The following is a 17,896-nucleotide window of genomic DNA, read 5'->3' as shown; positions in this document are numbered from 1 at the left end:
GGGTTTGGGGTGTACATCAGAAAGAAGGAAGGGGGGGGGGAGGAAGGGACTACTTTGCGAACTCAGCAAAGCTGTTCGTGGAACCAAGGCCATCTTAAAGCCACCCATATTCGCGTGACCCTGGACTTCTTGTTCACATAGGGTCTACATGACCAGATGTAGTATAATGGTTTAGAGCAGGCATCTTCAACCTGTTGCTCGCGAGCACCACGGTGCTACCTGAAGCTACTGGAGTTCTCGAAGCTCCTGTCCAATAATTGCTTGTTAGAATTCGATCGACGTTTCAATCAAATTACCTAGTTCAAATTGCATTCGAGGATTAAAATCATCCTAATTTTTCATGCATACGTATGGTCAAACTTGTAAGGGTGCTCTCCTTTCGATGATGGGTACAGCCAGTGCTCACGACTAGAAAAAGGTTGAGGACCTCCGGTTTAGAGTGTAAATAATTACATAATGGATGATTACAGTTTAAGTTCTCGTACTTCGAGTAGTTTTTCCTCAAAAACTGCTTAACCGAGTACATCCAAATTTTCAGGATATCTCAATGAGACCATGGGGAGATTTATGAAGTAAAACAAATACAGTCTAACCCCGTTTTAACGAATACCGTTACAGTGAAAATCTCGTTCTAACGAAAACTTTTCTAACCACCCACAACAGTTTACATAGGCACAACGGCAACAACTTGGAATTCCTTTACAAGAAAATTTCGTTGTAACGAAGTGATTTCTCCGGTCTCTTGGAAGTTTGCTATAATGGGATTAAGCTGCAGTTCAATTTTCGACCAACAAGTGAAAAAGTGCCCTCCCCCCCCCGGAATAGAAGGTCCTGGGGAAAGATGGGGGGGGGGGGGCAGCACGAGAAGGAAATACGGTACAAAGAGCCATTAGCTCACAAAAAAATTGGCAACCACTGGAACATATGATATTTTCGTTTAATGTAATTTTTTTTTTAATTTATTCAATCCCACATGATATAACGCTGTATAATAATACTAAGAACATCCCTCAACGGAGGATTAGTAAATCCGTTGTGATGAACACGAAGAACCGTGGTAACGAAAAACGTCATAAAAACTTCTTCGTTTATTATTTCTCCCGATCAGTTATCAGATGATTTTTTCCAGTTGATGCGATGACACGAAGGGAACGTAATGTCCTTATACGAAATTATTTACATGCTTCACACTAAATCCGTTTCCAGACACAGATTTATGGCTTCGCCACGTGCTGGCTATTCGAATTGCTCTGCCCCCATTCACGTTATAATTTAAAGTTCTTGACCACGAATTACTCAAATTTGCCGCCCCTTTGAACTTGCTACCCCGGCCCGCTTAACAGCCTGTACATACGACATCAGGGCCGCAACTAGAGAGGAGCAGGTGGGACTGGTGCCAGGGTCGTCTTAAGATTATTATGGGGCCCCCCCGGGCCAAGTGGTTTCTATGAGGCCCTACATGGTAAATCCTTGAAAATTTCAATCGGATCTCATTTTTGGGAGGCCCCTCTTCTCTTGAGGCACCCGGGCCGTGCTCGGGTGGGCCCATGCGTTAAGACGGCACTGACTGATGCCCCGAACTCCGAGCCAGACAGAAGCGCAAATGTTAAACTTTCATCTCTCCTTCAATATTAAAAGGAGGCGCCAAAATGCGTGCTTGCCCCGGCTGACCACGCATGTCGTTGTGGCCCTGTTCATCAGTATGTATGTTGCAAGGTTTAAGGCACATACAGGGCCGCAGCTGGATACTTTTTTAAATGGAGCTATTAAGCTTTGGCGTAAACGTGTAAGGAAAGGTTAGAAGGAGTGGTGTTAAAGGGGCAATTCGGCGCCCCCTCTAGTTCAGCACTCGATACAGTGGACCCGTTTTCCCTAGATGCGGCTTTGTGTGTGTATGTAAATAAAAAACTGCTTGAAAAGAACGGTAGGTATGAAAATTGTCTTAGTGCACTCTTCGATATTACCCGCATACAACGTTTTGTCTAGATCAGCGGTTCTCAATCTTTTTTAACCCACGGAGCCCTTTCCAGTATATAATTTCTATGGCGGAACCCCGTAGGCCTATTTTTTATTTATTCATCAAAGTTATTGATTTATTTTTATTCAAAAATATTAATAATTATTTTTTCCAAATTTACTGGTTCTTTTTTTATTTTCCTCGCGGGCCGCGGAGCCCTTGGGAGTTCACACGGAGCACCGGTTGAAAACCGCTGGCCTAGATGGTTTTTTTTCATTGCAAAAACAACAGATAGACAGCCACATTCATATACGATACAAAAATAAATACCAAAAAGACAGAATAATGAAAGCAAAACACACAATGCAGCTCTTAGGGACATATTTCATCCCCGGTTCATACTTAGGCTTTTAATGAATGTTTCAAAAGTTGGATATGGAGAATTTGCAAATATAAAAATATATTCCTTCAGATGTCTGATTATTTTTACTTCTAATTGTTTATGAATTTATTATAAATGGTTGGGTCCCGTGGTAATTTGTATTCTTTTGGATGAGGTAACTAATTGGTTTTTTGCTAAAACGTTATAATCGGGATCCCATGCATTTCATTCAAGTGTTCTAAAATATAAATCTCGATTTTAGCGTAATCACGTTAGTTTATGAATGTCATTATAACCGAGTTTTAATATATGCTCATGTAGGGAAGCAAAAAAATTTCACTAGTTAGAAAAATTTAATTTTTTCTTCATTGGTTTTTTTTATTGTTATCAGTGCAAAAGCGCCAAACAAAGAATTAGCTTCTGTCGAATAGAACTTCACGATACAGTTCTACGAATTTGTCTTTTCCCCTCATTTTCATGGCAACCTGAGAAGGAGAGCAATTCCTTTGTCCAGTGCATCCGAAATCCCATCACCCTCCTTGTCAAACCACTTAATAGACAATGGAAGACAGCAACCGCAGGTCCAGCCGAACCGTCATCAGGGTGTTCAAACCTTTGCAATACATGATGGCAGCTTTCCGGTTACCCCAACCGTCCAAAAAAATGTGGATTTTCTCGGTTGAAAAAACCGCGCTCAGCGGTTGCAGTTGTATCTGTGCGTTGACAGAATAAAACTATAGATGATGCCTTCCCCCCCAACCTCAACCGCCTGCAACCGCGCCGTAGTCAGGTCCCGGCCTAAGTCCTTATTGGAGCCAAGCCAAGCCCCCCCCCCCCCCCCCACAAAGATAGGGTGGTTCTTGTTTCAGGGCCTCGAGACAATTCTCATCATTTTTTTCACGTTATAAATTCACTACAGCATCGCACCGTCAAAGAGCCTAGCCACGGGGCCCTGTGGCAGGATATGTGGGGTCCATGTGATTTCAGCATCACTGTTCATTCACCTACGGCGATGGTCTTTTCGGATGTTGTTTTTTATACATAATGACATTCATCGTCATCCCCGTATGCAGTGGTCGTCAAACTTTTGTCATCTTAGGCTCATAGTATTGGTTATTATACAGACGCAATCATCGATGGTCAACAGCTCGTCACGACACTCCTGATTGAGGTTGGTGACGCCTCTAAAGGGCCCTACACACGTTCAGTTATGCCTTCACAGTTATACCTGCACAGGCATAACTGAACGGTTCGATGCATCCACGCCATTCAGTTATACCTGTGCAGGCGAAGCTTCTGGAACCGGTTCTAGGCAATATGTGGAGATATTTTCATTCTTCGATCTCTGTCTTCGCCGTCTTTTGATCAGTTCGGTTTTTTTCATAGTCTATAAAGTTCGGAATTTTCTAGTATGATTTCCACAGATGATACTTTGGGTGTAATTGGATTGGTTATCGCACTGAAAGTTATTAACGCAAGAAAAAAGAAAAAACGGGTAAAACGCGGTGCAAAGATTGGTTAAAAAAAGGCAACAATATTCGCACGTTAAATTATTACAGGAATTGAGATTTGCACCAAAAGATTGGCATAATTTTCTCAGAATGGATAAAGATACCTACTCAAAGCTACCGACTTCGCTGACTCCATTAATAGTGTAATGAATATGTCATTATTCGAGCCATTTCCCCCCCCCCCCCAAAGGGGAGGCTGGGTTCAGGATTCTGGTTTCAGAGCCCGAGACGATTCCCATCATTCTTTTTCCCACGTTAAAAAATTCACTACAGTGGCGGCCCGGCAAAGAAAATAGCCTCTATGCCCTGCGGAAGGATGTGGGTGGGGAGGGGCACGGGGGTGACGCCCAAGAGCCGCGACGCACACTTTGAGGAATACTGCTGTAATGGAAGTTGTTGAATCTACATCATATAAAGTACAATAATGTATTTTTTTCTTTCAAAATTTTGATTCTACTAAAACTTCTCATATTGACCGATTGTCATAACTTAAGGAAAAGGCACTACTGCCTACTCATGCTTATCAAGAATGCTATCCATATCTACAGTGATTGCGACAATATAGGCAATAAAAGAGAAATTTTGGTATTACAGTCGACGCCCGATATAACGACATTTTCGTCCCGTCGAGAATGGACGTTATACTTGGAGCAAGGTCGTAGTGAGAGGGGTAGACTTGAGGGTGTGGTCGGGCTTCATTGGGAGGATCGTTCTATAAGTAAAACATATCATCGTAGTTCTAGGAAAACATTTGCGACTTATCCTACCAGTCGTTGTAATAGAATGATCGCTATAACATGAGGTTGTTGTAACGAGCGTCTCTAGAGGCAATTTGACAGTTCAACGCCAGAGCAGCCGGAGCATCCACAGCCATCCCCCAAAGAGCAACCGGAGCAACCGCCACCCGAGTCATTTTCTTGTGTGATAAGAGATCTTGAGGGGTCTTTCCTAAATTAACCTTTAGTGTCTGACGTCAAAGATTTATCAACGCTGCCTCCTTTCCGCAGCTGCAATGATAACTTGGTCAGTCGCTATTTTTTTTTCTTGAGTCATAAGAGGGGGGGTCATTGCTGAATTACTCTTTTTTTCTGAGCACTATCGATGATTATTATTAAACTGAAGAGATCATCTCCTGATAAGATTTTCTTAGGGGCGTATTCTTGAACGTCTGAGAGAGAGACTGACTGAGTCACGAAAGATCTTTTTTCCACTCTGAAATTACTGTAAGGAGATTAATTACATCTTCCTAAGTAAGAGGGGTCATCCATAAATTACCGATTTTAAGGGGATTATTCCCAAAAAAAAATGAGATACGCAAATAACGACAGAAACTTTGATTAATGAAATGGAATTTATTCAGAACACAACTTCTCGAGTTCTTTGAGCAGGTGAGTTACATTCAGATCGCTGAAAATTTTTTCGGATATTAGCTTTCCACATTTTTTTACAAACATATTGGCGACAATTTTGAAGTCGATTTTCGCGAATGCTTTATCAAAATAAATGAAAACTAGCGTCGATTTATCATCTGTCATGCATGCGTGTTCTGATAGTCCTGGGCGCGCAACTGCATCCTTCACACTCGAGGACTTCATAAATTTTTTCTAGGATTAGCTTCTTGAGAATTTCTTTGAGGGAGCTGATCGCAACACCTTCGGGATCGGTGACATCTTTCGGGATAGCAGTGATGGCTGCGATGCCCTGCGGCAGGTATTTTGTTAGCTAACCTCTGACGTGAGATGAGATGCGGTTCTGTATGGGGTTTTGATCATCCAGGGTTGAATGAAACAACTTTTCACTTTTCACATTGGATGCGCGAGATGGTTAGCTTACGATTAAACAGTTCATGAAGTCCGTTTTTTTTCATTTGCTGGAAATGAACACCCTCCATGTCCCACCACACCAACAGTTCGAGTTCTGTTACGAAGTGATATTTTGATCCTTTCAAGATTGTTTCATCGCGAAGCTGTTCCCAAAGGAAAGGTGTAATGGAAACACCGTTAGTCGTAGGCGTCATATATCCACCTTTTCCTTCTCTATAGATTCGCATGTTGACTCGAACTTCATCTTTGAATGTTTGCACTGAAACAAAGAAGTCGTCTTAAATGCGAAAAACCTCGGGTGAATGAGAGTCTTTCTTGAATAGACATGGTCTTTTAGTCGCGTTGGAAGCGTCATCTTCAGACTTTCGCTTCTGCACTATTCTACGAAACGTCAGACTGATGCGTTGTTCTTTCACGTTTGGATCTTTGGGAATAGCATGTTTCCACACTTTATTGGTAGGCGATTTCATCGCGATGACCGAATTGTCCTGCAACTTATAAGTCACGGGTTCGTAACCATTACGGGTGAAGACCAGACTTCTCTCAGCACCGAGGGAGAGGCAAGCGATGGGGTGGTCTTTCGCCAGCTGTTTCTCGTCGTCAGAGTGAGCGTTGATGGATCGGGTGCCATCCACATATTTATTGATAAGACAGTAGTTGTAAGATGAAGATGTTAATTTCTCGATGATCTGCTTGATGTTCAGCACCGTAGACGTCCAGGGCATGGCAGGAACCTCAAGACCAGAGAACTTATAACTCAGACCAGGATCACCTTGACCAGCGTGTTGACGGGGTATCGGAATCATCTTTCCACTAATGTTTATGATGCTGTTTTCGGGCGATGCATAGACTACCTCTCGCTCCAACTGATCGAACATCATTTTCGGGGACTTCAGCACATTGGTATAATAATCGACATTGAGTTGGGATTCCATCTTTCTAAATGATAGAGTTACAACACATTTTTAGCCTTTCTCCGCAACTCTCATAATTTAATTTTTTTTTTTTTACAAAATATATTTTTAAAATTAATTTATTTAAAATTATTCGTTGTTTCTAGTCAAGGATGTAGGGAAAAAATTTCCCATACAATTAAAATCATGTTACAAAATATATTTTAACTATTATGAAAAAATTTTATTTACAGATTTAAAAAAAAATTATTCCTTTAACCATTCAGCGCATGCTAAAACCTTACTTCTCGCGCAATGTCCCTTTTATAGAGGATGAAACTTGCAAGAAGTCAACGATTTAGGAAAGTTTAAGACTTCCACTGTTTCCAAGTTGAATCGCTGCTTCAGAATTTTTTTTTTTTTTTGACTGCAGTTAACATAAATATGACTGTATCTATTATTAACGGTTGTTAGATGAATTTTCATCAAATTATAGTCAAAAAGTCCTCACATCCCATTTAAGATTATGGAGATTCTTAGCAACCCAAAGCATTTGCACGAAATCTTTGTCTGTCAGCTCATCGCTAGAGAATGGTGGTTTGTAGAGGGAGTGATATACTCTACCTGTATTTAAATCGAAGCAGGCCATTTCCTTAACTACATATATCCCACTTTTAAACACAAGCCCCTCAAAATCTAACACGCAAGAAGCCATAGAAAAATTCTTACCAAGTTGATGTGAGAGAGTTGCGGAGAGAGTGCTTATATCCAATTGAACCGGAGAACTGAGTGAAGCAATCATGTCTACCCCGCAGTTTATATACTGCAGTTGTGTTGATTAAGTTAGTATAGAAATATACTATGATTCATAGTGGTATAAGCACTTAATGTACAGGCTGTTATCACATCTTGATGATTTAGCTCTTGAGCATATATATCACTCGATCATGTGTAAAGTTCGCTTTTCGTATCTCACGTGATAGATGAAGTTACGTACTGGTCATACATGATAAAGTTCAACGTGACTGATAGATAAAGTAGTACGCATGTGTTATATATGTGTTATATTTATATGTATGACTTGGCAACAGCGCACAGCGCGAGCTTCAATGAGCGCGCGCCGTTCGATTGCTGTGGGATTCGAGTTCTAGCGGCCATGACGGTCGGTTGTGTTTCTCCGTAGCTATTGTACTAATGTTGGAATAAAGCGTATTTATGCTATTGTGTAATTCTGAATGCTCCTTCAGTCTGACTTTTATAAATGTCTAGTGAGAGACATTTCAGTGGCGACGAGGATGGGATCTAACATCAGTCTGCAGGAGTTGAAAATCATCGTCTCGGCAGGACGGGAAAAAGATAGAAGCAAGCGCTAGCGAGGTAGGCTTAGTTTCTTCAAGCGATTTCCTCATACGCTCCGGATGGCAGGTTTCGGTATAATCGGCGAATTCGACCGCGCGAAAGAACCGTTTTCGGAGTATGCCGAGCGATTGTATCAATATTTTGTTGCGAATGAAGTTACGGATGATGTCCGCAGACGTGCGATATTCCTATCGCTGGTGGGTGCGCCGACGTATGGCTTGATAAGGAGTCTGGTGTCCCCAGCCTTACCCACGGATCGAACGCTAGCAGAACTGATACACGTTCTCAGGAATCATTTTGAACCGGCTCCGTCGGAGATCGTTGAGCGGTTCAAATTCAACTGTCGCTGTAGGAAGCCGGGAGAGTCTGTGCCAACCTTCATAGCCGAACTTCGAACACTCGCCAGGTTTTGCAGTTATGGGCGTACTTTAGCGGAAATGCTACGAGATCGGCTCGTATGTGGGATAAATGATGACGCTATTCAGAGAAGGCTGTTGGCGGAAAGAGATCTGTCTTTCGATCGGGCGTCAGAGATCGCGATGTCGATGGAAGCGGCCTCGAAAAACGCCTCTAACCTGCGTGGTGACAACACGTCTCCAGCGGAAGTGCTGTTTGTAAAGCAGACGCAAGCGAAGCAGCAACGGAAAAGTTCCGGAGGTCATCACCCGTCACAAGCCAAGGTTATGTTTTCCTGCTATTCTTGTGGTGCAAGTGGACACAAGTCCTCAACTTGCATGTTTGCCAAGAGTACGTGCCATTCATGCGGGAAGACGGGACACTTAGCCAGAGTATGCAAGTCAGTGAAGAACAAATGGAGTGTTGGAGTCAAAGGCCAAGGACGTTGTGCGAACAGAGTGAATCAAGTCGACCAGCTGGATAACTCGTCTCCGGCGTTCGATGTGTTGACGTTGAACTCGATGTCTGATTTCCCACCACCTTGTACCGTGCAAGTCGTGATTGAAGGGCTACCTATGGTAATGCAGGTGGACACGGGAGCACCTTTTTCGGTGATGCCTTATTCGATGTTCAAGAAGCACCGATGTCGATTTCCACCTTTGAAAGACACTCGTATCAAGCTCAGATCTTTTACAAGGCATAGTCTGAAGATAGTGGGCGCGATGGATGTTTCTGTGAAGTACGAATCCAAATGTGAAATGCTTCCGATCCTGGTGGTGGATCAGTGTTCCGTGATCTTGATGGGGCGAAACTGGATCCGCGAACTAGGGGTATTGTGCACTATTGATCCGGCTATCTCTACAAACGCGATCCAGGTTGACGTGAAATCTTCGTTACGGGACTTGCAGGCCGTCTTGGATGAACATCAAGAACTGTTTTCGGTGGGCCTCGGGAAGTTGAAAAAAGTGAAGGTTCGTCTGAAAAGAAAAGACTGTGCTTCACCGAAATTCTTCAAAGCTCGTCCCGTGCCTTACGCTTATAAGAAGAAGGTAGAAGAAGAAATAAGTAGACTTTTGGATTTAGGAGTTTTGGAACGAGTGTCGTCATCGGAATGGGCGACACCTGTAGTACCAGTCCTGAAGGCGAACGGTAGGATTCGCTTGTGTGGTGACTTTAAGCTCACCGCCAACGTTGCTACAGATCTCGAGAGGTATCCGTTACCCAAAGTCGAGGATTTGTTTGCTCGTCTTTCAGGAGGAGTGACTTTTTCAAAGATCGACTTATCGGATGCGTACTGTCAATTGGAACTGGATGAAGCTTCCAGGGACTTATTGGTAATTAACACTCATAAAGGGTTGTTCAGGTACACGAGACTGCCTTTTGGGGTAGCGTCAGCTCCATCAGTTTTTCAGAGAGAAATGGACAAGCTCTTGCAAGGGCATGAAAATGCGTTGTGCTACCTAGACGACTTGCTGATAACAGGCAGCTCTGTTTCGGATCATTTAAGGAATCTGAGCAAAGTGTTGTGTACTTTACAGGAAGCTGGTATCAAGCTACATCCCTCGAAGTGCTCGTTCATGCAGACGTCAGTAGAATATCTGGGACATAGAATCGATGCAGAAGGACTACATCCAGTGCAAACGAAGTTGGAAGCCATTGAGAAAGCTCCTGAGCCAAAGAATGCGGATGAACTGAGGTCTTTCATAGGTTTGCTAACGTATTATGCAAAATTCCTTCCAAATATGTCCTCTATGCTAGCACCATTGTATAAGTTGTTGAATAAGAATTCATGTTGGAAATGGACTGAGCAGGAAAGGAAGTCCTTCCCAGAAGCAAAGAGAAGATTGTCTACGTCTTCGTTGTTGGTCCACTTCGATGAAAGTAAGGAAGTGCGTCTCGAGTGTGACGCTAGTCCGTACGGAGTAGGAGCTGTGTTGTCTCATCCTTCAGATGTGGGCGATCGTCCTATTGCTTTTGCGTCTAGATCCCTGACGAAAGCGGAAAGGAACTACAGCCAAATCGAAAGAGAAGCCTTGTCGTTGGTCTTCGGGGTTACACGGTATCGGAAATATCTTCTTGGAAGAACATTCACTTTGGTAACCGATCATCAGCCCCTAGTGAGCCTGTTTTCTGAGACTAAACCAGTGGCTCCAATGGCTGCTTCTCGCATTCAGCGATGGGCGCTTGTACTATCAGGGTACTCGTACAACATTGTGTATCGGAAAGGATCTTCTCATGCTAATGCTGATGCTTTCAGTAGGCTACCTGTGCCGACAACTGTGGCTGATTCTCCAAAGCCTGCTGATGTAATATTATTGCTGGAATCTATGGATGATGGCGCGGTGACCAGATTTCATTTCCAAAAGGAGTTAGATGCTGATCCTGTTCTGTTGAAAGTGAAGAGATACATAGCACAAGGCTGGCCCAGGCGTGTAACGGCAGAAATTCGTCCTTTCTGGCTCTGCCGAACTGACTTGTCAGTGGAAAACGGTATTATTATTCGTGCGAATAGAATATATGTGCCACCAAAGTACAGGAAGTATGTGCTGTCGGAGCTGCATGGGGGTCACCAAGGTATGGGTGCTCTCAAAGCCTTGGCTAGACAGTCTGTGTGGTGGCCGAATATTGATCAGGACATTGAGGACTTGGTGCGTTCGTGCATCGATTGTCAAGTCGAAGCTTCCGTTTCTCCATCAAACTTGGCACCATGGCCTTCCACAACGGAGCCTTGGAGCAGAATTCATATCGACCATGCAGGCCCGTTTGATAACCACATCGTTTTGTTAGTAGTGGATGCTGCCACTAAGTGGTTGGAAGCAATTCTGGTGTCTTCGACATCGTCAGCTGCTACGGTCGCTGCATTACGATCCCTCTTCGCGAGATTCGGACTGCCCAGGACAATCGTTAGTGATAACGCAACATCGTTCACTAGTCAGGAGTTCTCGGATTTCCTTCGTAGGAACGGAGTCATCCATGTCCGAGCTGCGCCGTATCACCCGCAGTCAAATGGGTTGGCTGAAAGAGCGGTGCGCTCCATGAAGGATGCGTTGAGGAAAATTAAGGGCGGCTCCTTCCAAGAAAGGCTTGACAGATTTCTGTTTCACTATCGAAGGACACCTGTCTCCTCAACTAGTCAAGCCCCTGGTACGGCGATGTTCAACAGAGTCATGAGAAGCAGGTTGGACCTGTTGAAACCGGGTCAACATCTGGCGACGGATCCCGATTTCAAACCAAAGTTTGCACCTGAGGATAAGGTATGGTGCAGAAACTACGCAAGTGGCCCAAGGTGGATCCCAGGAACGGTCTCCGCTTCAAGGGGTAGGGTCATGTCGGAAGTGAGTACTCCTTCGGGTCAAGTGGTTCGGCATTGGGACCAATTGCGTCAACGGCATTCGATGTCACCTTCGCGTTCAGCTGGTTCCGAGGTATCCCAGCAGCCCAATAAATCAGAGGGGCCCGATCAGACGGAGAATACAGAGTCCATCAGAAATGAACCAACGAAGGCAAGGAATCCTCAAGCTGTTGATTCATCACCTCCTCATCTGAGGCGATCGCAACGTCGCAGGCGACCACCTGAAAGACTAGGTGTGTAGTGAGTTGCGTAACTGAACTCGTGCATTGTAGTGCAGACTTTCTTTTAGAAGGGAAGGTGTTATATATGTGTTATATTTATATGTATGACTTGGCAACAGCGCACAGCGCGAGCTTCAATGAGCGCGCGCCGTTCGATTGCTGTGGGATTCGAGTTCTAGTGGCCATGACGGTCGGTTGTGTTTCTCCGTAGCTATTGTACTAATGTTGGAATAAAGCGTATTTATGCTATTGTGTAATTCTGAATGCTCCTTCAGTCTGACTCTTATAAATGTCTAGTGAGAGACATTTCAGCATGTTAATTAATCGCTTGCTTGAATACACGATAAAGTTCACTTTCTTTTCTCGTACTTATTTGAAATTAGCTGAGTTAGTTCATTTCGAGTGAGAGACATGTCTTCATGTTCTTCAGCGTCTGGTGTTTTGTACGTGAGGAATAAGAGGATTAAATTCGATGTAAGTTAACTTTATTACTTATTTCATTTATATTCAAAGAAACTTCTCTATAATTCTTCTTTCATTTATTTATTTATTTACAGCATGATTAAGTATTAGAATGGTTGAAAAGTAATCAACCTGAGTACATCGAAACAGATTTTTACACTAGTTCGGAGGAGGATGAGGAACCACCTGTGGAACATCTTATAATAGACTTAGTGTCAGATTCTTCATCGAATCATGATGATGAAATTTTTGAGAACAGCGACGATGATGATGATGTCATCATCTGGGATCCAACAGCTGAGGAGGTATTTCTTTGTTTTTTTTTATTTTCATGTCATATAAAAAGTTAATTTTTGCTTTTTTAATCAATTTAATAATTACGTGCTCTTTTTTGTTTTTTATAGTGTGAAGAAAGTAGTTTATATGTGGAAGAACCTCTCTTCTCACAGGAGCCATTCCCAAATCATGGGGATGAGGACAGGAGGGACACCGATTGAGTATCAATTGAGGGTGTTTCTGCGTATACATGTGTGAATGAAAGATTGTATGGATGATGAACTCTGGGGACAGGTCCGATATAGATTCGCAACCGTAATTTAACTGCCGTGGTTTGCGAACTATACACCTGAGTTCGGAAATTTGGAGTGGCGTTCAAAGCCAAGTCCCCTATTTTTTATATGAAAACACTTTTTTTTCCTTCTTAGAAAAGAAATCGAAATTTTAAAACAGTGATTTTCGTAAATTCACTGACTTGATAGCATCATTATTTTTTTCTTTATTTCAATTAATTTATTTTTCTATTTCAACATAAATCGACTGAATTAAAACTTTAGTTAATTATCAGATATCTGTAGGAAGGTGACGATACTCTTATCATACCCTGTGCGTCAGTACAGTCCCTCGTGTTCATCTTAGTATGATAGCAGGCCCTGTGACTCAATACGTCATCTCTCTATCTAAGATTATAGTGTTATTTTGCAGGAAAAAACGTAAACCCCCCCCCCCCTCGAGAAAATTCAGCGTACGCCTATGCCGGCAGATATGGGATAATTTGCTTACAAGTCTTGACAGTGGTACAATTGTGCGTGCATTTATTTCCTTAGACCAGCGGTTCTCAATCGGTGCTCCGCGAAGTCCTTGGGACTCCATGTGCACTTCGGGAAGGGCTCCGCAGTCACTCGAAGAAAATAAAATAAATCAGTAAATGATAAATAAATAAAAGAGACGAATCCACGGAGCTCCGTCATAGAAATTATATACTAAAAAGGGCTGCACGAGTAGGTAAAGATTAAGATATTTTGTTTTGCACATTGCAAATTAACTATAGAAGGGCACATGAAAAGTTTAGCCTGAGTCTCTGCTGCGGGAGGATACAAGGAATATCTTCCGAAAAATCTTGCGGTACTAACCTTAAAAATTAGCATTTTAAGATGAATGAATTTAATTAAAATATCATATATATATATATATATATATATATATATATATATATATATATATATGGGTACTTTCTCTATATACCAATATGATATTTTAATTAAATTTTCTTAAATATTTTCAATTATCTATCAGTTATCTATTTCTGATCACATGGAGGCCCAGTCTTCATTCCTTCCTGCGCACTCTTCTGGAGCTATGGTTCCATTTGGAGCAATATTTTTGTTTGGAAATCAAACAGTGCCGAGTACAGCCACGGTTTCTACTTGAAAGGGGTGTGCCACGAGATCGGCCAAGACAGGGTGTCGCTGTATACAGTATTTCCAAGGTAGAATTGGCGGCTCGTGGTGGGAAATTTGGGGGTAAGTGCCAAAACAAATTTTCATTCTTGGTAGGAGCCCTGTTAGCCCCCCCCCCCCCATAAGTTGAGGGTACGATTTTTAGATCTTTGTTTAAAGGTAGCCCTGCGCATGATCACGTGGGCTCGAACATTTTTTATTTCGGTTCTTCAGAAAGATTTCAGGAGGGTCAGTGATCTTGGATGATTCACTTTTTATTCTTTTATTATATACCGAATATTAGTCTTTAAAGGGGTATGCATCTGTGACCATCACAAGGAGCCCGTGTGACAGAAGGAAGACCCCTTTCTCAAACCGATAGAAATCACGTTGTTTTTTCATTTTCCATTTTGTTGAAGCAGACCACACCTAAGCAGTTGCAAAAGGTGCGTTACCACCTGGTCGCAAAATTTAGGGGGCGCAATTTTCGTAAAAGAAATCCTTTTCTTCTGAAATGGGAAACATGATATCTTTCCCCTCCTGAAACTTATTACATTTCGTGGGAGAAGAATCAGCTTCCAGTTTCAAACCCTGATGACATCAAAAAGTGCTCCTGGCTATTACAATTAGGCTGCCGGCACACTACGGTTCGGCTGGTGCGGTTGATCTTATCAGCAACCGTGGAATTTCGCGTGAAACACACACTGCTGTTAGCAACCGGGGTTTTTTATTTTTTAATGTCACGTGACATCTCGGGATTGGCTAAATTATTTTCGCCAAGCTGAAGTTGGCTCCAGTTAGCATGTGAATTCGTGCTCATAAGCTGCATTGCAGTAAAACCCCCTCTTAACGGATACTCCCTCTTTTACGGACAAATAATAATTTAGTTGCATAATATATAAAAGTATGAATTTCAAACCTGTTTTTAACGGTCACCCATTTTACATGGATTTCATTTTTTTGTCCTGTCCGTGTTCACAAAAAGGAGGGGTTTTACTGTATATACTAATAAAAATATTCATGTAATGAAATTTAATTTTCTGTAACAATATTTGCCGTTTGAAATTAATTCAGAGTTGAAGAAAGACAACCTACAAGTTGACCCGTTTTTGATGCTTTTACGATTCGTGACCAAATCGCACAAATTTTTTCATATATAATGACTGGAATCATCATAATTTATTTAAATAACATATATTAAAAACTATTTAAATAACATATTTTTGAAGTTTAAAAAAATTGGCCATGAATTTAGCACGTTTTTCTTTGTAATTAAAGTGAATTTCCAATTAATTAAATTTCTACTTAATGGAAATTAAGCATAGTAATTGTAATTTTGGGAAACCCCATATGACCAAAGAAAAGGCAAGGGGAAAATTATTTTCACCTATTTAAAAAATATATATTTCTTTTGATGGTCAGGGAAAAAAAATTCGAAATAAAATTTCTGAAAAATTAATGTTTTAGAAACTGTAAAAAATCAAATTTTAAAAAACATTATGATACAACATTATGAAGGGTCGTCTTAAGAGTATTATGGGCCCCCCCCCCCGGGCCAAGTGATTTTTAGGAGGCCCTACATGGTAAATCCTTGAAAATTTCAATCGTATCTCATTTTTGGGAGGCCCTCTTCTCTTGAGGCACCCGGGTCGTGCTCTGGTGGGCCCATGCGTTAAGACGGCACTGACTGATGCCCCCGAACTCCGAGCCAGACAGGAGCGCAAATGTTAACCCTCCATCTCTCCTTCAATATTAAAAGGGGGCGCCAAAATGCGTGCTTGCCCCGGCTGACCACGCATGTCGTTGTGGCCCTGTTCATCAGTATGTATGTTGCAAGGTTTAAGGTACATACAGGGCCACATCTGGATACTTTTTTAACTGGAGCTAGCAAGCTTTTGGCGTCCCCGTATAAGGAAAGGTTAGAAGGAGTGGTGTTAAAGGGGCAATTCGGCGCCCCCTCTAGTTCAGCACTCGATACAGTGGACCCGCTCTCCCTAGTTGTGGCTTTGTGTGTGTATGTAAATTAAAAACTGCTTGAAAAGAACGGTAGGTGTGAAAATTGTCTTGGTGCACTCTTCTATATTACCCGCATACAACGTTTTGCCTAGATCAGCGGTTCTCAATCTTTTTTGACCCACGGAGCCCTTTCCAGTATATAATTTCTATGGCGGAACCCCGTAGGCCTATTTTTTATTTATTCATCAAAGTTATTGATTTATTTTTATTCAAAAATATTAATAATTATTTTTTCCAAATTTACTGGTTCTTTTTTTATTTTCCTCGAGGGCCGCGGAGCCCTTGGGAGTTCACACGGAGCACCGGTTGAGAACCGCTGGACTAGATGGGTTTTTTTTCATTGCAAAAACAACAGATAGACAGCCACATTCATATACGATACAAAAATAAATACCAAAAAGACAGAATAATGAAAGCAAAACACACGCAATGCAGCTCTTAGGGACATATTTCATCCCCGGTTCATACTTAGGCTTTTAATAAATGATTCAAAAGTTTGATATGGAGAATTTGCAAATATAAAAATATATTCCTTCAGATGTCTGATTATTTTTACTTCTAATTTTTTATGAATTTATTATAAATGGTTGGGCCCCGTGGTAATTTGTACTCTTTTGGAAGAGGTAACTAATTGGTTGTTTGCTAAAACGTTATAATCGGGATCCAATGCATTTCATTCAAGTGTTCTAAAATATACATCTCGGTTTTAGCGTAATCACGTTAGTTTATGAATGTCATTATAACCGAGTTTCAATGTATGCTCATGTAGGAAAGCAAAAAAATTTCATTAGTTAGAAAAATTTAATTTTTTCTTCATTGGTTTTTTTTATTGTTATCAGTGCAAAAGCGCCAAACAAAGAATTAGTTTCCGTCGCATGGAACTTTACCATACAGTTCCTCGAATTTGTCTTCTCCTCTCATTTTTTTATGGCAGCCTGAGAAGGAGAGCAATTGCTTTGTCCAGTGCATCCGAAATCCCATCACCCTCCTTGTCAAACCACTTAATAGACAATGGAAGACAGCAACCGCAGGTCCAGCCGAACCGTCATCAGGGAGCTCAAGCCTTTGCAATACATGATGGTAGCTTTCCGGTTACCCCAACCGTCCCAAAAAATGTGGATTTTCTCGGTTGAAAAAACCGCGCTCAGCGGTTGCAGTTGTATCTGTGCGTTGACAGAATAAAACTATAGATGATGCCTTCCCCCCCAACCTCAACCGCGTGCAACCGCGCCGTAGTCAGGTCCCAGCCTTAGTGAAGAAATTCCAAAGACGGGGGTCTTTCAGTTTGACCGACATCCCCTTGGGTGCCAGAAAGCGGAAGTAGCAGCGTATATATTTGTGTGGAGTAAATGGTAGGTAGGTATGGGGGAGGTAACTCCAAGGAAGCAAAGAAGATTTTGAAACCATTGATATTCTTCTTTCCTTTTTTCTGAAGTTCTTTTATTTTCCCCAACGCTAAAAATGCTATTAAACGATCAGTGAAGTCTGCCGACAACCAGCTGCAGAAGCTCGTGAGAAGATTTTTTTGGTTGTCCGATTTTGCCAATGGCCAATTCTTTATTGTGATTGGATGTTATTAGCATGGTTGTGCCTACAGCAACCGCATTGCACTAACTGCTGTAGTCGTCTTCTTTCTTCTTTTTCTGCATGTTAGATAGCCAGTAAACGTACAGTATGTTTACTGCTGGCCAGAATGATTGCCACACATCAATATCGACGGCTCAGCGCGGTGCCCCTAGCAGCCACGACGCACACTTTGAGAACCATTGGTGTAAACAGTGAAGATGAAGTACAAACATAATTACTCTA

At 42.0% G+C, this 17,896-nt stretch overlaps 2 protein-coding genes across 2 annotated transcripts in view; both read right to left on the bottom strand.

The window, feature by feature from the left end:
* LOC149080488 (uncharacterized) overlaps window positions 1–17,896 on the bottom strand; it is a 60,678-nt gene that overhangs the window by 19,984 nt on the left and 22,798 nt on the right. The gene's annotated exons all lie outside the window — the stretch shown is intronic.
* On the bottom strand, window positions 5,952–6,608 carry LOC149080489 (DNA oxidative demethylase ALKBH2-like). Its single transcript, XM_089238765.1, has one exon. The coding sequence runs from the start codon at window positions 6,606–6,608 to the stop codon at window positions 5,952–5,954; it is 657 nt and encodes a 218-aa protein (XP_089094891.1).

The sequence above is a fragment of the Pholcus phalangioides genome, unplaced genomic scaffold, assembly GCF_987345545.1.
Source record: "Pholcus phalangioides strain wild (caught in Gottingen) unplaced genomic scaffold, Ppha-v1.0 ptg000011l_1, whole genome shotgun sequence".
Lineage (NCBI taxonomy): Eukaryota > Metazoa > Arthropoda > Arachnida > Araneae > Pholcidae > Pholcus > Pholcus phalangioides.
This window is presented reverse-complemented; position numbering and strand designations above follow the sequence as displayed.

Bases quoted from the DNA above. Each gene is read 5' to 3' on its own strand.
- LOC149080489 (XM_089238765.1), bottom strand. From the start codon at position 6,608: ATGGAATCCCAACTCAATGTCGATTATTATACCAATGTGCTGAAGTCC.